General features: G+C 46.1%; 1 protein-coding gene across 3 annotated transcripts in view; it reads right to left on the reverse strand.

Moving 5' to 3' along the window:
- SMCHD1 (structural maintenance of chromosomes flexible hinge domain containing 1) overlaps nt 1-21,759 on the reverse strand; it is a 187,044-nt gene that overhangs the window by 46,673 nt on the left and 118,612 nt on the right. For all 3 annotated transcript variants that reach the window (XM_032772509.2, XM_075062953.1, XM_075062954.1), the window contains exons 29-32: nt 20,895-21,062; nt 20,096-20,221; nt 15,073-15,152; nt 12,126-12,283 (exon numbers count right to left, since the gene is read on the reverse strand). In XM_032772509.2, the coding sequence (XP_032628400.1) occupies nt 12,126-12,283; nt 15,073-15,152; nt 20,096-20,221; nt 20,895-21,062 (532 nt within the window). The remainder of the gene's footprint in view (nt 1-12,125; nt 12,284-15,072; nt 15,153-20,095; nt 20,222-20,894; nt 21,063-21,759) is intronic.

Here is a 21,759-nt window from a genome sequence, read left to right on the forward strand (position 1 = left end):
CAAATTGAGCATCCACTTTTGAAGCCAAATCCAAAGCATAATGTCCAGGAAACATATGGACTGACTTTCAAGTCGCAGTCCCATACATTTCCCAAATTGGAAAATTTTTAAGACAAGCAAAAGATGCTGCTATTGCTACGGCGCTAGTAGAAGGAGCTCTCACACCACAACAGAAGCTGTTGCTCACATGTAAATTTAAGGATACATTGTTTTACTCAGCTAGAAACAGTTTTAGAAGATACATGATAATCCTAATGATTCTTTAGACTTTATTTTTATTGTTTTATATAAAATATAAACACATAATGAAACAAAACACATAAATAAATGCACAAGATGGAAATAGAATAGTAGGACTGGAAGGGACCTCGAGAGGTCAACTAGTCCAAGTCCCCTGCACTTATGGCAGGACTAAGTATTATCTAGAACATTCCTGACAGGTGTTTGTCTAATCTGCTCTTAAAAATTTCTAATGATGGAGATTCCACAACCTCCCTAGGCAATTTATAGCATATAAATAACAAAATTCAACGTTCAATATTCACAAAACCTGGAAACAAAACAGAAGCCCCTGAACCCATAGAGGTTACATAGGGCATCAAGTATTAAAGTGACTGATCAGATAAGTGAGAACATAACCTGTGAGTATCAGGGACTAATATATACTAAATAGCAAAAGTATGCAATAATTTCACATGTGACCAGATAGCCTCATATTTTTTCCAAATATTTCTATTAGTCAGCCATTTTTTCCCCAATAAAACTTTGTAGAGAGCTCAATAAGACAGCCTGTGTATGTGGGAAGAACTGCAGATTTCCAGTTTCTCAAAATAAGTTCTATTGTGGCCACTATATCCAATTAACATTAAGAAATGGATTGCATTAACTAATAGTCACTGCAATCCATTTCTTAATGTTAACTGGTAATATCAACTCATTCAGCACCCTTAACACACACAAATTTGGAGAAGGAAAGATAGTGACATTAAGTTCTTGAGAAAGTACTAAATGTGGCATTCCAGAACACATGCATTTTTTGACACATATAGAGGTAACAAGCCTTGTAGATGGGGGAAGTGGTAGATGTGGTATATCTTGACTTTAGTAAAGCCTTTGATACTGCCTTGCATGATCTTCTCATAAACAAACTAGGGAAATGCAACCTACATGGAGCTACTATAAGGTGGGTGCAAAACTGGTTGGAAAACCGTTCCAAGCGTAGTTATCAGTGGTTCACAGTCATGCTGGAAGAGCATAACAAGTGGGGTCCCACAGGGATCAGTTCTGGGTTCGGTTCTATTCAATATCTTCATCAATGATTTAGATAATGGTATACAGAGTACACTTAGAAAGTTTGTGACTGATACCAAGCTGGGAAGGGTTGACAGTGCTTTGGAGGATAAGATTAAAATTCAAAATGATCTGGACAAACTAGAGAAATGGTCTGAAGTAAATAGGATGAAATTCAATAAGGACAAATGCAAAGTACTCCATTTAGGAAGAAACAATCAATCAATTTCACACATACAAAATGGGAAATGGCTGCCTAGGAAAGAGTACTGTGGAAAGGGATCTGGGGGTCATAGTGGACCACAAGCTAAATATAAGTCAACAGTGTAACGCTGTTGCAAAAAAAGGCAAACATCCTTCTGGGATGTAGTAGCAGGAGTGTTGTAAGCAAGACAAGAGAAGGGATAGAGTATCCAACTTTGATTATTTCCAGCACCCATCTGTCTGTAGTGATGGATTGCCATACTGGGTAGCAGCAACTTAAACGCTCTCTGAATGGCTGGGAGATGGTAGTTCTTAGTGTTGAAAGTTGTGGGGGTCTCAAGCCCTCAACCAACCTCTCAAACTTGCTGCCTGGCTAATGGGATATGGTAGATAGATGACAACCATCAAATCATCTTGGGGGCTGTTGTTTCCGGGCTTGTGGCTTGTATTGCCTGTGTATTTGTGCATATGGTGTGGACTGGAATCTCTGTGGGTTGTAATACCTTCCTTGTCTTCTCTTTGTACTGAAGTATAGATACACAGGGACTTCAGAGTCGCCTCTCATCCTGGAGGGTGTGCAGAGACTCATCCGTTTTGGCTGCGAAGAGTTTGGACCCTTTGAAGGCAGGTCCTTCCCTGTTGCTTGCATTTCTTTGGGAAAGCCAGAGAGATGCAGTCAGGACTCCCTTCTCATTACGATTGCAGTGGCTGTAGGTCATGCTGCTATATCTTCAGAGTCTAGGACGGCGTGCAGTGCTGTCCTGGAGATCAGCTGGCCCTCAGAAATGAGTGCACTGAATTGCTTTTTACTTCTCAGGGGAGAAAGTCAATAAAATCTGATATTTTGCCATAATGTGTGTGGTCGTATTTTGCTAATAAAGCTTCATAATTAGCAATTCAAAGGTGAAGCATCACTGAGGAATAAGCTTTTCGGCCAGAAAAGTTGAGTCTCTTCTAGACTGTCATGTGGCGTGTTTTGGGGGTATGATTATCTGCCTCCTTCATTAACAGCATCCACTAACAGGGAGTTTGGTGTGGGATATGAAAAAAGAAACTGTTCCCTTTGCAGGGACATAATATTTCCTGTTGGACCTCTTGGAAGTTGGAACAATTGTTGCAGGGGTCTGCCAGATGTGTTTGACAGGTTCCATGATTGCATCATTCATGGGTTAAGCGATTTTGGATGATGCTGATGTTTGCAGGATGCCAACGAGCTTATCTTGTGAATCCTGCACTTCCTCCAGAGAGATGTCAAGGGAACCTGCAACTCTCCTAGAGAGATCCTGGAAATATCTAAAGTTGTCCCCCACGTTGGGAGGAGGGGACATGATGGTGTCATCTGGGACAGAGGAAGAAAAATGGATTGTTGGTTTGACTTCCTGGTCAAAGATTTCTTCCTGTTAGCTTGTCATCTCTTCAGGGAGTTCAGATGGTCCTGGTACCGACGGCACAGGTGACTGCTGTGTACCCTCCCTGTTTGGAGTAGGAGGTTTGAGGTGGTGTGGGGGATATGCCATCCATGGGGCTCAATACTGCCACCGTGGAGGGAAGGGCACAGGAACCATCCAAGGGTGCCCGTAACACTGTTGTTCTTTGGCCCCTGTATAGTACCCTTGGTGTGACGGGGCCAGTTTGATCGTTTCATGGGCACTGCTCCCACAAATCTCCAATTACAAGTGCAAGGGTGCTCAAACACCTAAAGTAGAGTACCCACAGGGAGAAGAAGATCTCCTTCTGATGCTCTTAAGGACCTCCTGTCAAATGAAACCACTTTTCACTTTTAGCTTGCTCCATATATCTAGCTCTGCCATTCTGGGGGAGGAGAGAGGAACTTGGTGATCCCTTTTCAGAAAAGATCTCCCATCACCATCTCTTTTTAATGAGTTTACAAATTTTGTTCTAGAGAAGAAAAAAAAGTAGAAAAACTGCTCGCTGCTGGCCCAAAGTTAAATTTTTGAAATCCAGGAAATGAAAATTAAGGGACAACTGGCTGGAAGCCAAGTATCTGAAGAAGGATTATTTAGGATATGGCCTAGTGGAGAAGTCTGAGCTGCCTATGGTATAGAGCCTGACGTACAATCTAAGTATCTGACTGGGAGAAAAGTAAGGGTCCAAAAATCTGAACTTAACTCTTGGAATAACTCTGGCAGAAGATGAAAACCCTGCTCTATCTGGAAAGAACTGAAGAAAGGGAGGAGAACGAATCCAATAATTTTGCGTGCTCACCCTGCAAATGGAAGTCACAGCAACGAAAAAGGGAAAATACACCATAAATTCAAAGGCCTGGCTTGACATGAGTAACTGGACATTGGTGAGGCCTCATTTCTTGGGGGATAGGATTAGGGAGGTAAATGGTTCAGCAGGCTAGAAACTGAATTCCTGTACCCTGAATTCCTGTACAACTCAAGGGTAGTCTGACAGAATGCCAACAAAGAAACCTCAATGACATCTGAGGTGAGTTCTTAGGATCCAAGTAAATAAGGGCTCAGATGCTATTAGGTGAATAAGGTCTCAGAAGCTACCCCAACATACCCATAACATTCAAAACCAAATCATAGGTTTTGGGAACATAACAGCCATTTTCCATAAAAACAGCATTAAATATCCCTTCCCTGGATTAGATTAGAGGTGTATATTTGGGAAAGTTAACTTTAAACACCTGTAGCAGGAACTGAAGGGCATGTGGAGGGAATAGTTGCTTATACAAAGATGCTTCCTTTTTTCATCCCCTCCGAGAGAAGCTATATTCAAGAGCTCATAATATTTAACTGCAGTGGATGATTGGCTCCCGGAGAGGCAGCCAGCAATGTGGGGGGAGAGGGATCCTCCAACAGATTCTCTTTCAGATATCAAGTCTATTCAATCTCTCAAGGCTGTTAGTGCCAGGTACTTTGGATTAGAAAACTGGGTGGGGAAACAGGATCAAGAGAAGATGCAGCTTCAACTGGTGCAAGACACACATACTCATTACATCAGAAAAATCAGGACTTGGTGAAACCATTACTGTGACAGTGAAATTATTTCTACCAGGCCCAGCCTGATTTTCCACCATCCTTGGTTAATCTGAGTAATAAAATGGAAACAGTTTCCTAGTTTTTTCTTTCCAACAGTAGGAGAATGAATCTGTCAAGGATTTTGAGAGTGAAGTTCCTGGAGACCAACACAGGGAGTTTGGTTGTCTTGTGTGGAGCAAACCAATCAATGGTTAGAGTTCCACACTATGACAACTTTCATTGATCACCTGCAGGTGTATACTTGGAATATGGGAGTTTTGCTCAGGCAGTGGATTATAATATTCTTTGAATTTGAGGTACATGACTGAAAATAGCAATATGGATTTTTCTACCCAAGTGTCAAGAGAAGGGATTTCAGACAAGAGCTTGGTCTGAGACTACCTCCCAGTTATACATATGCCACTGTAGTCAATTTGTCTAATACCGGCTTTTAGGCAAGAAGGATAAGGTGGATAATGTGGAACGCCAGCACATCGATACTGGACTTCCTCTAAATAGGGAGTCAGATCTCCTGCACTGCTGTTATCTGGGTGAGCTCCACTACCAGCTTGTGACAACTCATGGTGATGCAAGAAGCGGAGTGTCAGGACAAAAACTGAATCTCCTCCATACCCAGGGGAGAAATGGTAGCAGAGGTGGGATTTCCAGTCTATAGAGCAACATCTTCAGGAAAGAGAAAGAGCCAGTGACTGAAAAAAACACCTCAGAGTGGGCACAAATGGAACCAGCCCACAAGACCAATTCATTGCAAAGAGGCCCACAAGTTGAAAGATTATTTAGATTATTTTTTTTTGGTAGAGGAAAAGAAAGTGGAGTAAGACCGAGAAGGGCATGATGACTAAGACTTTGTCCATACTGACACTTTGTTGGCAAAACTTTTGTTGTTCAGGGGTGTTAAAAAAAAACCCTCCTGAAGGACAAAGGTTCTACAGATGAAAAGTGCAGTGTGAAAAGACAGTTACTCACCTTTGTAACTGTTGTTCTTCGAGATGTGTTGCTCATATCCATTCCAGTAGGTGTACGCGCTGCGTGTGCACGCTCCTCGGAAGACTTTTACCCTAGCAACTCCAGCGGGCCGGCAGGTCGCCCTCTAGAGTGGCGCCGCCATGGCGGCTAATATATACCCCTGCCGACCCATCCACTCCTTAGTTCCTTCTTGCCGGCTCCGACAGTGGGGAAGGAGGGCGTGTTTGGAATGGATATGAGCAACACATCTCGAAGAACAACAGTTACAAAGGTGAGTAACCGTCTTTTCTTCTTTTCTTGAGTGTTGCTCATAATCCATTCCAGTAGGGTGATCCAAGCCTATTAGGCGGTGGGTCGGAGTGAGAGTCGCAGCGTGTAGTATGGCAGAGGCCGAAGGCTGCGTCAGTCTTCTTGGAGTGCTGGGACATAGGGCATAGTGGGAAGCGAAGGTAAATGGACGGAGGACGCAGGTCCGCTGCCCTGCAGTTTTCCTTGGATGGGCACTCGAGCAAGGAAAAGCCGTCGAAGAGGCTTGGAGCCCTGGTAGTGTGCACAGTCACGTGGACCCGGAGGATATGAGCCAGTCAATAGCAGGCCCGGAATACATGAATGTCCACCTCACGAGGAGATCCGCTGGGATGAGGGACCAGCAACCCCTTGACACGTTCCATGCTAGGCAACAGAAAAGCTGGGGGGATTTGTGGAACGGCTGGTCGCTCTACATAAAAGGCAGAGTGTCCTTGCGAACATCTAAGGAGTGCAAGCTGCTGCTTCCCGACGGGACGATGGGGTTTTCAGGAAGAATAACGGGTAGGAAATTCTCCTGGTTTACACGATGAAGCCGAGACTACCCTGGGGAGAAAGGCAGGGTTGCGGTCTCCAAGGCAGGGCACCCATTGTCCCGATGGAACAGCCGTATATACGGGGCTCTACATCGAAGGGCCCTCAAGCTTTTTTCGCGACACCCGTCTCGCGGAAAGTGATGGCTGACCAGGAACGAAATGGATGCCGTCTTCCAGGAGAGAGGGAGAGGGAACACGTAGCCAATGGCTCCAAAATACGTAGGGGGACATAAAAGTCAGGGACAAAATGAGGTTTCAAGGTCCCAGGAAGGGGGTGGGGCGGCGGAATCTGGAGGTTAAAGATGCTCCAGACCCCTAAAGGAACCTAGTCACCATCGGGTGAGAAGAAGACGTGAACGGTCATCCCGCTAACCCCGAGTGGAAAGGTGGAATAGCTTGCCAATGAACCCGGAAGAGATGACCACTGGCCAAGGCCTTTGCTGCTTTAAGGGACCAAACGGTAAATTGAGGATGTTAGGGATGGGAACCTCCGGGTGGGGGGGAAAGCGCCGTCTCCGTGCACACAGCACGCAAATATAAACGCTTCCACTTGGCTGAAGTACGTCGCCGCTCTGGTAGAAGGCTTCCTACTTTCCCAGGAGCACCTGCCTCAACCGGGGTAGAGAAATGCAAATTCAGACCTGGTCCAGCACACTCAAGGAGGCCAACGCCTGAGTGAAGGTGTAGCGAACTGAGGTCCGGGTGACGGAAGCGACGCGTTGGTCCTGCGTGATCAGGTCCAGGTGAAGCCGGCAGGACAGGGGTCGGCTACCCCGACAAGCTCAGCAACATGGGACCAATGCTGCCAGGGGCCAAGCCGAGCGATCAAGGATCAGTGGGCCTGTCCCTGCACAAGGGTCCCTTCAGAAGGACCTGTGTGGATTAACGAACGGAGGGAATGTGTGAAACAGGTGTGTCGCCCATTGGGATAAGAAAGGCGTCTGGCACCGAGCCCGCTCGAGACCTTGAAAAGAGCAGAACACTAGGCATTTCCTGTTTCTAGCGGGACCGAAGGAGGTCCCATCTGGGACATTCCCCACCTCTGGAAGAGCGCAAAGGCGATGTCGCCGGGGAAGGGAAACCACTCGTGGGAGAGGAAAGACCCTGCTCAGACCGATCCCCAGCTCGTATTCCGAACCCCTGGAGAAAGGATGCAACGAGGTGAATGGAGTGGGCTATGCAGAAGTCCCACAGCCTCATGGCCTCCCGACACAGAGGAGGAGACCTCGTGCCGCCCTGCTTGTTTATATAGTACACCGTTGTTGTGTTGTCAGTGAAAACCGAAACACAGCGATTCTGGAGCTGCTGATGGAATGTTTGACAAGCAAGGCGGACCGCCCTCAATTCCCGCACGTTGATGTGGAGGGCTAGCTCAGGAGGGGACCAGTGGCCTTGGGTCCGCAGAGTTCCGAGATGAGGTCCCCAGCCCAAGTCTGATGCGTCTGTTGTTAGGGACATCGAGGGCTGGAGCGGATGGAATGGGAGCCCCGCACACACCACGGACTGGTCCAGCCACCAATGGAAGGAGTGTAGGACGTCCTGAGGAATTGTGACAATCGTATCCAAAGGACGCCTGGCCGGACGGAGCTGAGCAATGAGCCAGGACTGGAGGGGTCTGAGTCAGAACCGTGCGTACGCTGTGACGAATGTGCAGGCTGCCATGTGGCCCAAGAGAGTCAGGCAAGTGCGTATCGAGGTCAGAGGCACTGCATGCAACCTGTGGATGATGGCTGTCAAAGCCTGGAACCGCGACAAAGGAAAAATGGCTCTGGCCAGAGTGGAGTCCAGAATGGCGCCAATAAACTCTATTCTCTGTGCGGGGGTTAGAATTGACTTCTCGGCATTGAGCATCAGGCCCAGGTTTACAAAGAGTCCCCTGACCATGCGGACGTGATCGAGGACTCGCTCCTCTGAGGGTCCCCGGATGAGCCAGTCGTCGAGGTACGGGAATACATGCACGCGACTGCGGCGAAGGTAGGCAACGACTACAGCCATACACTTGGTAAACACTCTCGGGGCCATAGAGAGGCCGAACGGTAGGACCGTAAATTGATAGTGACGGTCGCTGACGACGAACCGAAGGAACCTCCGGTGGGGCGGGAAGATGGCTATATGGAAGGAAGCGTCCTGCATGTCGAAGGCGGCGTACCAGTCTCCCGGATCCAGGGAAGGGATAATGGTCCCCAAGGATACCATACATAACTTCAACTTCACCAGGTATCTGTTGAGCTCTCGCAGGTCGAGTATAGGCCTGAGGCCTCCCTTGGCCTTGGGGATCAGAAAATAGCGGGAATAGAACCCCTTGCCCTTTTCGCTCTCTGGAACCTCCTCTATGGCCCCTTTGTCAAGGAGCATTTGCACCTCCTGGAGGAGAAGTTGCTCATGAGAGAGGTCCCTGAAGAGGGACGAGGGAGTGGGGCAGGAGGGTGGGAATGAAACAAACTGCAGATGGTAGCCAAGCCGCAACGTGCGGAGGATCCAGCGGTCCGAAGTAAGCTGGGACCACGCCGGGAGGAAGAACAAAAGACGGTTGGAGAAAGGAGGAGATGGATCCGTAGGAGGAACTGATACAGCGCCCCCGGGTGCACCTTCAAAATGGGGGCTTGGGGCCGGAGGAAGGCTTGGAGGAAACTTGGTTTTGTCCTCCCTGATTGCCCGACTGCCTACGCCGGCCATTCCTATTGTGCCGCCTGGCGTAGTCTTGCCTCTGCCTGGACTGGGGGTAGGGCCTGTGCTGTTGCTGGGGCCGGAAGGGTCTGCGCTGGGTGACCGGCGTATGCATCCCCAAGGCACGCATAATGACCCTATTACCTTTAAGGCTTGTAGCCGAGGGTCAGTCTTGTCCAAAAACGGGCCCTGGCCCTCAAATGGAAGGTCCTGGTTGGTGTATTGGAGTTCCGGAGGAAGGCCAGAGACCTGTAGCCAAGAGATGCGGCGCATAGTAACGCCCGAGGCCAGAGTTCTGGCTGCCGAGTCTGCAGCGTCCAAAGCTGCCTGCAGGGAAGTTCTTGCAACCTTCTTTACCTTGTCAAGGATTGCAGAGAATTCTTGACGAGCGTCCTGCGGAAGCAGCTCTTTAAATTTATCTGCCGCCACCCAGGTGTTATAGGTGTAGCAGCTCAGTAGAGCTTGCTGGTTGGATACCCGCAGCTCCAGGGCGCCTGCAGAATAGACCTTCCGGCCAAGGAGGTCCATACGCCTTGCTTCTTTAGACTGGGGGGAAGGGGCTTGCTGACTGTGGCGCTCCCTCTCGTTCACAGACTGGACGACGAGGGAACACGGGGGCGGGTGAACATACAAATATTCATAGCCCTTCGAGGGGACCATGTATTTGCGTTCCACGCTGCGAGCAGCGGGGGGAACGGAAGCCAGGGACTGCCAGATGGTTGTGGCGTTGGCTTGGATGGTCCGAATGAAGGGAAGGGCGACACGAGTGGGCGTATCTGCCGACAGTATGCTCACTACTGGGTCCTCCACCTCTGAGACCTCCTCAGCCTGCAAATTCATGTTTTGCGCTACACACCTGAGGAGGTCCTGGTGTGCCCTGAGGTCAAGTGGAGGGGGACTGGTGGATGTTGTCCCTGCCACTGCCTCATCCGGGGAAGAAGACGAGGAGAGACCTGGCAGGAGTGGATCCGCCGGCGGCTCTGTTTGGAGTACTGCGTCTGGCTCTGGTGGGTGCTCAGGGTCCTGAGGCTGAGATGACCTCTCCTCTGCAGGGGACGGAGGAGGACGTGAAGAGGTGGCCTCTGGAGCCCTGTGTTCGGAGGCGGACGAACGCGGAGGGATTTGCTGAGGCCTGGGCCTGGTGGTACGCCCAGGGGGTCCAGAACCCCCACTGCTGAGGCCCATGCTCCTGCTGGGTCTCGGCAAACAGAGCAGCAGGCCTGTCAGCGTCTAGGTATGCGGTGTCTGCTCTCGAAGAGACTGATATCTGGCGAGAGGGCCACGGAGGCGCCGAACGAGAGTGCTACTGGTCCCGTACTCCTGACGGTGAAGACCTTCTCGGTGCCGGAGATCGGTACCATGAGCCATACCGGTGCTGCGATCGAGACCGGGACCTGCCACCAGCCCGGTGCCGGGAGGTCGACCTGGATCTGGATCGCCGACCGCGAGAACGGCTCCTCGAGTCATGGTGCCGGTGACGATGGCTGGAGCCGGAGTGGTGCCGGGAGTATTGGGACCGGTGTGAAGATGACCTACGCCGCGAGTACGACTGGTACTGTCGCGGAGAGCTGTGGCGGGACTGCGAGCGGCGTCTTGAGCGAGACCTCTCTCGGGACCGGGAGCGGTGCCGGGATCTTGACTGTGATCGGTGCCGACCTGGGGAATCCAGGGACGGTGCTCGCATGGTCATCGGCTTGCCCTTCGATTGAAGAACCCGCACCGGTGGTGCCGGGGGTTGGGGCAGCGCAGACTCCGTCAATGCAATGAGGTCCCTGGCCGAGGAGAATGTCTCGTGCGTAGAGGGGACCACCAGCTCGACCCCAGATCTTAGCGGGGAGCTGGGAGGGACCGGACTCGACGGACCTCCTAGGGCCGGAGTTGACGAAATCCCTGGCCCGGACGCTGCAGCCGGAGTCGGTGCCGGGCGCTCCGTCCGAGCCTGCTTCGGGGTGGAGGACGCTGACGGTCTTTTCCCCAGGCCCGGTGCCGGAGAAGGTCGGTGCCGCGGCGTTTTCGCGGGCCCGGAGTGGTCCGGTGCCGTAGCTGAGGCTGCACTCGGTGCCGAGGAGGAAGGGTTAAGCGCCGCTTCCATCAGGAGAGTCTTTAGGCGCTGATCCCACTCCTTTTTGGTTCTCGGTCTGAAGGCCTTACAAATCCGGCACTTCTCGGAGATGTGCGATTCCCCAAGGCACTTCAGGCAGGCATTGTGGGGATCGCTAGTGGGCATCGACTTCTTGCAGGCCGAGCATGGCTTGAACCCCGGCGAATCAGGCATGAGCCCGGCGCCGGGTGCGGGGAAGGGTAAGAACCTCAAGCCCGCTAACTATATACAACAAGAACTACTAACCACCAACTATTCTATACTTCACAACTATAACTATAACTAGAACTAGAACTAGAAAAACGACGAACAAGGAGAAGCTAGGGACGTGGAGGACAGCTATGCCGCGCTCCACAGTTCCAACGACCAACACGGTGGTAAGAAGGAACTGAGGAGCGGACGGACCGGCAGGGGTATATATTAGCTGCCATGGCGGTGCCACTCTAGGGGGCGACCTGCTGGCCCGCTGGGGTTGCTAGGGTAAAAGTCTTCCAACGAGCGTGCACGCACGGCGCGTACACCTACTGGAATGGATATGAGCAATCTCTTGAAGAAGAACAGCGCTTTGTCGATAAAAGTGTTCTCTTGCCTACAAAGCCACTTCCACTAGTGGGGGTGGGGGCTTGGAAGTTTTTTGTTGTCAGGAGAGCTCTCTCCTGCTGACAAACAACAGCTACACTGTGCACCTTTTAGTGGCACAGCCATAGTCTAAAGACATCTCTTCTCCTCCAGGCTTTTAGCAGGCATCAGACAAAAATTGGGCAAAAAGGGCAAAACTGGAACTTCTGTCAAACATTTCACATATTTGCCTCCTGTTTCTTGACAGGTGAAGCCAAAATGCTGATTGTAAAGGCTTTTGCCAGTCAGATATAATGGAATATTACTAAAAGGGATGTATGAAAATACCTATCATCATTAAATAAATCTCACAAATTACTTTTTACAGACATCAAAAGCCATAATTTATTTGGCTGGCTGGTTTCCAAAATTACACAACCCCCCCTCCCAAAAACAAAAGCTAATTTAAATACAGCAACTCACCAGGGAAGGTACTTCCTGCTGCAAAAGCAGCATTTTTGTCATACTTAACGTTCAAACACACAGGTTTCTCAGGGTCAGGCAAGACATTGAACTTGATTATAGGGCAATCTAACGTGTTCCTGTTGTATGAGGCTTTAAGCTGTAACGTATGCTCTCCCCTGAAACATACAGCAATCATATAACAAACTGTTATAATGCAATAAGTTAATAGCAGTTTTTCAAAAAGCTGTTTAAATGGATTTTCACAAAGGTACTTGCGACTTATTTGGCTTTCCGAGCTTACAATATTCTCCTCCCCATGCCCACTTCTATCATTGATATAAAAAATTATAGTAAAGGCGAAAACCTAGTATTAATGAAAATGTTAGAAATATCATGAGTCAAGAAATGTCCAAAGTTTAGCATGTTCTCAAAACTAACTATGCACTGAGAGTTATTTGCATTTACTTTTGCTTTAATATTCCACCATTTTGACCAATTCGCAACCCCCTTTTCAGGATCTGACTTGTAGGACAGTTTAGATCATTAGGACTGGAAGGAGAGAGAGCTATTTAAAAGGTCACCTGAGAGAAATGTGTTCTAAACCATTCCCAGTCCTTGCTAGCCAAGGATTGAAGCTGAACATAGGCCTCACACCTAGCAACATACACTGAGACTATTAGACCATGAAGAGGTCATTAACTTCATAATACAGAAATCTGAGGGTTTTTTTAATTTACAACACTACATTTTAAACTATGGTGAAAGACGCGAACATTTTTCTTCAAACTTAAAAAGTTATTCTTGTTCAAAATATCTTAAGTTAAAAATGCAAAAATATTAACTGATATAAAAACTGTAAGCATCAAAACAGAAGTGTGTGTTTACAATGTCATCCTCACACATTTTTGCATAACATGGAGCTGTTTTGGCTCTTTGGAAAAATTATTACAAACAGCTTAGTTGCTGAGTACTACAATTATTGGATCCACAGATCTTCTCTGTGCCACCTGGCTGGCTTAGAAGTATTAAAAATTGTTATAGTTTATCTTGGGTTGAATGTCTCAAACCATGCTCCCTGTGTCACCAAGACTGGACCTATAAAAGGAAACCAGTTGACTTCAGTCCCTTAGTTTCTGTCTGCTTATATGGAATGCAGGAGTCTTTAAAGAAAAGAAAAAAAAACAGCAGCAACTAATTTGTGGTAGAAATATACGTGGAAAACTCTAGGCTACTTAACAGGACCTGTAACTATATTTCTCTTTCATTCCAATGCTCCTTAAAATTTCCACTCCAGGACCTTCTCTAGACTGGGAAAAACGTATTTGTTTAAAAAAATGTTAGCAAAAACATTTTAACGAATATTTTTAAACATCGCTTGATACACCTCTAAAAATTAATGTTATTGACTTTAACACATTAATTGGGTATGGTTAACCCTAGGCAGTAACACATTTTTAAAGATGTTAAACCCCTATCTACACTAGGTGCTACATGATTGTTAAAATATGCATTTTTAGAGATTTTTTCCACATCTAAAAAAAATCCCGTAAACAAAAGCAGCAGCTTCTCTTGGCAGACGTATGGAGTAAGCTATTACATTCTGTAAAAAAAAAAAAAAAAAAAAAGACTCTCTCAAAGCTGAACAATTAGTCCAGCTTATGCACCCAAACAATAAGTTACTTCTCAGGAAATTCTGAGCTAAAAAATTAAAAATTCTGCACACAATATTTTAAAATTCTGCAAAATTCTGCATATTTTATTTGTCAAAATAACACAATATAATCATACCAGTTTCAATTATTTTTGGTCATTTATATGTGTTAGCATGTCTGTAACAATACAGGCAACAAAGAAAAATTCAGGAAATGTTTGACAAATAGATTCATTGGTAGGTATATTAATACAATATTCTGAATAATAATTCATTTAAACTATAGTATAGAACCGTATTTCCCACACCTCTCAGAACCAGTGAAAAGGCTTGGAGGAGTTAGGGGTAACGGAGGAGCTGAGGGAGAGAGAAGTAAACTGCTGGGAAGGAGATTGGGTGTGAACTTGGAGGGTTAGTGGGAAAAGTATGGAACAGATTTTTTGAGGGGATGGGGAGGGATTGTTAGGGAGCTTCCCCCATGCAGACCCTGGCTGACCCCCTAGCCCCTCCCATTCAGTCAGGCACATCTGCCCCTGTCCCCATGTGTTCCTGCACCCCCATGTGTCCTTGTACCCCCTGTCCACGTGTCCCTCCATTCACACTCAAACACCCACTCTCCTGTCCCCATGTGGCTGTCTCCCCACGCAACCACTCCCTTTCTATGTCTCTGTACCCCCTCCCCGTGTCTCTGTACCCCCACTCAGTCACCCTCGGTCCCTATATAGCTCTGCACCCCTTCCATCTCTGCCCATGTGGCCCTGCGTTTCCACTCCCATTCAGCCCGACCCAGACTGTCCTCCCCACTAGCCCTTATAAGCCCCTCTCTGACACCCCCCTCCCCAAGCACCCCATACTGTCTGTCTCCCCATAAGCCCTGTCTCCTGACCTGGCCTGGCTGGCACTGAGAAGTAGGCAGGTTCTTTCTTATCCCTAGCTGGCTGGGAGCTGCTGCTATGTTCTATTGCCATTGTGCCCTATAGTGAGCAAAAGGTAGAACTGCATAAGTTATTTTCTGCAGGGAGCTGCTGCTGTTCTTGCACCTCAGTGCTCTCTGGTAGGCAAAAGGCATAACTGCAGCAACATTTCATCAGAAGCTTTTTTTCCTGTGCAAAAAATAAAAAATGTGTGTGGCTTATTAATTATGTGCACACGCAGTAGTGCAGAATTCCCCCAGGAGTAAATAAGTTAAGTGTTTGCACTTAGTTGCCAGAAAGTCATCTAGAGCTACTTTAAACATGCAACTAATTAACTTAAAGGTATCTAATAAGAGTCTTTTCAGAAGTTAACTTTTGTCTATACATTTCCATGACTTACCTGGGTGCATGAATACTAATTATTCCCAGATTAGCCCTACCATTTTCATCTGTTTTATGTTGTTGGCTTGAAGGAATGATCTGTCAAGAGAGTTGAAGGTTGTCAAGACATTTTTTTCTTTTAATGAGACAGAAGTAGTGTCAAGTCTTATATTACACCAAAAATAGAAGTTTTCCCTTTTTCTATCACACTTTATTTCAACTCAATACCTTTCCTTGTATTCTGACAATTCAGCTTTTTTTTTTTTTTTTATACTGTGCCTCTCCTGACTCTCATGATTTAATGAAGATTTTAACAGGTTCTGGAATATCCTTGACCAGTTTTTAAGTCATTTTGTCTGACTAAGCAGATTTTGGTTTAATTAACCAGTTTATATATTTTAATACGGTTACATGTTTTGTTATATTCTGATGTTGATTTAGTTATTCTGTAGTATATGCTAATTGGGCTATATATTAAGTTGCTTGCACTCTCTACAAATGGCCTCCCACTTCTCATTTGTATCTATCTAGATTTGTTTAGAGTTTTTTGAGGGTGATTACAATACAGAACGTTACAGACATAACTGGTATATATGGCTATGAAACAAAGATATACTATGTACACATACTACTATAAATGCGCATGCCCAGTGGAATACACAAAGGGACCAGTGCTCAAAAAAACTGACAACTGCATACCACACCAATTCACTATTAACCAATTGTAAGGACTGAGAACTTATTTGACATTCTTGTTAGCGGCTTCCCCCCTCATTCAAAACAAATGGGTAATGCCTCTCACCTGTGGAATTGAGAGGTAGGCCAATGTTATTGCTGAGAAGTAGCAGGCAGTGATTCCCAGAAGTAGCATGGGAAAGGATAAAGAATTTTGATTCAGAAGGATAACAGGCAGAATAGAAGTTATCCCATATAAAGGCAAAAGCTTTGTAAATTAAGGGAATTTGGAAACCAATCAAGTAGTACCTTTCTTCCAAAGATGCCTCTTCAGAGGAAGAGAAACCTATTTTGTCAGTTTTTCTCATACGAGGTTCAGACACGTTCTTCTCACACGCCACAGCAGATCTTGTAGAAGAAGCCCTGATTCCCTCTGTGAATGGTTTCCCAAATGCCCAACTGGTGCAACATTAATATCTAGCAACTTTGAAAACCTAAGGCCTTGACTGTTTGGATGGAATCGAAACAGGGTACATTTGCCACATGTACTTTGTAGGTTCAAGATGTATCTTTAGATTTCTAGGGATGTCCATTTATGCTATGACCTCACAAAGGAGTGTTAAGGATTGGAAAAAAATGATGAAAGAACGATTTCCCAAGAACTGTGGAAAAAACATCACACTTTGGGCAGAAAGCTTTCTGAAGCTATGACAATATTTTCCCCAATAGCAGCAGTGTATATTTTGTATAGAGAGAACAAATAAAGAATGTTTAGTTGTAGGACTTCAACCAATCAGCCTGGGAAAACTCTAGAATAGCTGAGATCACAAGAATTTTGTGATTATTATTCTGGTAGCATCTAAAGTCCAGTGCTCCTGGAGCGAAACAAACAGGAATGGTGTCAATGTTTGTGTTGTGACTGGCTACAATAGCCCCTGAGATAAGGACCTTTGGCGTCACCTGCCTCGGTCTCATCGGCGTCCGCTCCTCAAGGTGGAGCGGTGGCTGGAGTCTGTCAGTCGAAACCCAACCAGACAACCTGGTGGGAGGTGATAGCGACCTGTGTGGACTACGCATGGGCTGGTTGCTGAGTGGCAAATGGTATCAGGAACATTCCCTCGACTGTGATCGGTACCGAGTTGGGGGCAACTGCAGAGATCCCAGCGGTGGCTTGCCTCTGACTGCAGGACCAACATTGGCGGTGCTCCTGATACCGGCATGGACATAACGTCCTGGGCCTCTTGCAGGGCCTCTGGCATGGAGGGCATCCGGACATCCGGAGAAGACTCCTCTGAATGGGCCAGGCTACTCCGCTCGATCTGAGTCAGAGGCCTAGAGACCGATGGGGAACAAGGACTGCCTAACATGGGTTTAGCCTCTTCTCCTCCACAGCACTGGAGTAAGACTGGGGAAGGCCTCTCCTTAGCCTTCTTGGCATGCCCTGCGAACGGGGAGCGGTGCCAACTGGTAGATGGTGCCAGGGGGTTGCAGTGCACCAACACCATGGTACCCAGTGCTGACTCGGAGCGGCGCGCCGGAGTCAGGATCAATGCCGACTCCATCAGGATGGCCCAGAGCCTAATGTCTCTCTCGGTCCAAGGCTTAAACAACTTGCAAATCTTGCAGCGATTGCTGAGATGGGTTTCACCCAAACAGTGTGAACAGTCTGCATGCAGATCACTCACTGGCATTGGTCGCCTACAAAAGTTGCATGACTTAAAACCCAGGACATGGGGCATGCCCCAACCCAGGCGCACTAGCTAAACTAAACTAAAACTATCAAACTACTAACTACAGGTACTATACACTGAACGAACAAGAGTTCTGGGGAAGAGCTGCAGCAAAGCTGGAGCAGAGCAGTTCCAAAGCACCTTCACTGGTGGCAAGAAGGAACTGAGGGTGGGGAGAGCATGCAGCGCCCCTAATACCATGCCATGGAGGTGCCACTCCAGGGGCCACTAGAGGCACTCCCCTATTGGTACTGCTAGGGGGAAAAAATTCCAACACTGGTGCATGTGGCGAGCACACACACCTATTGTGGAATACACATGAGCAATCACTCGAAGAAAAAGGTGTTTTATTAATAACAGTGAATTCCTTGCAAACCACTGGCTGCCTTTCTTCGGAAAGCCATGAAGATTTTTGGGTTTCTTTTGCTAGTGGTAACTGTAGCGTACTTCCCCAGGCTATTTACAGGAGGGGTAGTATGCTATTTGGGCCATTCAGCCGAAACAGGTACTGGGGCCAATACCCTGATTGCGGAAATAGCCTGCAGATGGCCCCAGGAACCTGCAAATATGTCTGCCTCTTCCCAGGCTAGCTTAGACCCACGTTAAGTATTTGGGGAGAGATCTAGTACCACTCAGAGCTTTATTCCATTTGGAACACAGGTAGCAATTTCCCACTTCCCCCCCACAACCTCACAATGGTGCAGCTGCATGGGGAATGGAAATCTTATGTGCCTTGGTTCTGGGCACAGACTGCTTGAAGTGCTCCTTAAGCTTTAATGTAGAGCTAGCCTATTGAGAAGGAGATGGGCAACCCTCTCCCCAACCGTGAACCCCTTTCCCTGGCAGAGTGAAGGTCCATGGGCCAAAACTGAGACAAGCACAATTCCCCATTGCACTGCTGATGAGACAGAGCTTCATAGGAATAACAGGCTTCTTTGCATGCCCAGATGTGCTGCAGGACACAGAAGAGGCAGGTTGGGAAAGCAAAGGAGAAAAAGGTTTAAATCGTAATTTGTATAGCATTTGCTCATTAACAATATGAATCACTTCCTTATGAAAGGAATGCTTGGCTTTTGTCTTTTTGACACTCAGAGCCTTTGGAATTTGCAAGACTTAGCCCTGAGCAGGCTGTGAGAAGTTCTCCTCTTCGTGGGAATCCTCATGCTCCTGGTCAAGCCTCCCACGGTGGAGCCACAGCTTTGGGCAGGGGAGTAGAGGCCCCAGCAGGCCATTCTGACTCAAAGCCCTAGGCCATGACAAAACAAGGCCTGGTGGATTATAGCAGCAGGGTATAGCTGTCCTTTGAGGCACCTGAAAAACTGCCTGTAGCACCTCTTGGGCTTGGCTGAATGCTTGCAAAGCTTCTTTGCTGTGACAGTAGAGGGAAGAGGGAGCCCACTGCTGTACCAAAGAAACCAGAGATTACAGCCTCAATATTCTGGTGATTCCTCAGTGAAGAAGAGAGGAGCTAGAAGGTTAAATGAAATCACCCAGCATGAAAATGAATAAAAATTAAAGTTAAACAACAAAGTATTTGGAGAAACTGAACCATCACATCTTCCCTGGTGTGTCTCTTACACAACTGCAACCCCTCCCTGCAAAGTTCTATAATGCTTATAACTTTTCAGAACAAAATTATGCAGCACATTGAAAGATTAAAAATTTGGAAACCGCATAAACTGAACTAAGTATTAATAAATAACAGAAGAAATACTGTAGTGATTACATTATTCATTTTCACATTTATTTCAGTATAAACCTCCAATTTTAAATTTATCTAAAGCTGATGCAGAACCTCCAGTAAACATTTTGTGGCCTGGGTAGAAGGGTGTAGTTTAACTCTGGAGCCTTCAGCACCAAATTCCACAGATGAGGGATTACCCATTTGCGATGAATGAGGAGAGAAGCTGTGCAGCAGAAAAAGAAAATCCCATTTGCAATTGTGAAGACCATTTTACAAATATATTTCCATAATATCCTAGTGGCAACAGCAGCAATTGCTTACACACAGCTAAACTGTCTCCTCCTAATTTCCACTTGACCTTCACTGCAAAGAGCCTTGATCTCAAAATTAGAAGAGGGAAACAAGCAGGGAAGCAAGAATTATGTTGCCTGCCAGTTTTTTGCAGACCATCAGACAGTTCTCGATGGGCTACAGTTTGAGAAATACTGAACAAGGTGATTATGTACCATACTACTGACTCTGTTCTTTATTGTCATTTGGTAAGTTACTTAAGTACAAAACTGAAGACTAAGTAAAAGAAGCAATACGAAGAAATGTAGTGAATATGGAGAAGGTACAGAGAAAGGCCCAGGGAGATAAAGTTACAAATGAATAGCATAAATTATTAGTTTTATTACTGTATTTAATTTTAGTTAACAAGAAAAAAGAACTGTGGAATCTGTGATGGAATTATTATTTTTTATTTATTGTATGTTACTACTGCCCTTTTACTGATTATTCTGCCCTTTTTAGCTGGCATATTCACATCTGTACTTTAAAATTCCACAATATATTTTTAAAGAGGAGAAACCAGATAGAGCTGTAGGGAGATGATGTAGCTATATCTTGGTAGATGATATTTATGAGCTTTGATACATAAAAGCTGCCAGGACATCTTCTAAACTCTCATTTACCTTTAAGTTGCTAGCCTTGATAAGACTGATTTTGACATTTGGTTCAGGAGATGGATTTTCCCACTGATCACAGAGCTGAACTATCAGAGGCTTCTGCAATTCTCTGCCATTAATTACTGAAATAGGCTGAAAAAGATACAAATATATATATGTTTTACTTTATTATAAAGAGACTGTCAGACAAACATTACAGGGCTGTTAGCAAGAACTACCCTCCTCCTCCCATCAAATCATGACCAAGGAACATGAGGTCATGACTTCCATCAGCTGCCTCCTAAACTAGGCTGCCTATGGCAGAGCATGAAAGCCCCAGTGGAAGCAATGCATGGAGGAGCAGGTATGTTGGGTCATATGCACCTGAGAATGCTTGGTCACATGGCGCAGCCGGGGCCCCTCCCTGCAGGGCAGCTGAGCCAACTGCTACACACAAAATGACCGGATGGTCACAGTCTAGTTCAAAACACACAGGTATCCTGTAACGGGGTGTGGCAGGGCCACAAGACTTCCAGCAAGGGGCCTCAGAGGGTCTGGTATACCTTGTCACATATCCATATAAATAGGGGCACTGGTGGAAGCTTGAATTGCTTCTGTCTATACTATAGTGTCTTGTAGAGATAGTGAACTTTGATCTCCAGGGCTGTTACGTTGTAGAAACTTTCAGGAATACTGAATATACTATACTGAAAGAAAAACTCAACAGTTTTCAAAATTAATCTTTACTCCTTATACTTCAAAAACTCTGGAAATATAAAAAGCTGGTATTAAACCCTTTGATCTGAACCAAAAGAAGCTGACTCACCTCCCCTAAATCTGGCCAATCCATAAGATGTAGTTTAACTGGAGGTCCTGAAGTCAAATTTACTCTGAGAAAATCAGAAAATTCACGCCAAGCAAAACACAATTCTTTGCTTCCAGGAGGGCCTGGATAAAACCTAATACCTTTGACTGCCATGGTCTGTGTACTTTCCTATTAAGAAACAGAAGAGTAACATGTTTTTCATAAAAGCAAAGCGACATGTAATTTATTCTTTTGTCAGATTTAAAAATGTGACTTACTATTTATGTACATTGGATGCCAGTCTTTTTGTTGTACATTGTATAATAAATGAAAAGATTATATTGCAATGTTTGATCTGTTACAATGTCAAGGTATTTTGGGATATGCAAATAAAGTAACTGATTTTAAGATAATTCTACATATTCTTAAAACAGCTATCTTCCTAGTAAATGGGGTTTTATCTAATTATTTTTATGCCATGATACCTAAGGACAGGTCATACAGGAAAACAACCATGCAAAACTGTCAAAAATGCATAAGCCCAGACACAATATATATTTGCTTGTCTTAGCATGATGACTCAACATGAAAAAACAAACGATAGCTTATTCCCAGTCAAAATAAATAATTCACTCAAATGAAGGAGCAGAATACTGAAAGGCTCGGTTAAAATCAAATACTAGCATACATTAAACTGCCCAAGACAGAAAGCAAGATCAGCCACTTGTCTTTATTGCCCGAACCCATAAAAATGAAAAGCAGGTTGAGGATCTCAATTTATTCAAACATAACTATAGCAGAGATATTGCATGCAATAATAAATGCTAAAAGCTTTTAAATCCAATTATTTAGGACGTACAAGTGGAGCCACACCAAAAAAAAGTGA

Source organism: Chelonoidis abingdonii, chromosome 2 (assembly GCF_003597395.2).
Source record: "Chelonoidis abingdonii isolate Lonesome George chromosome 2, CheloAbing_2.0, whole genome shotgun sequence".
NCBI classification, from domain to species: Eukaryota; Metazoa; Chordata; order Testudines; family Testudinidae; genus Chelonoidis; species Chelonoidis abingdonii.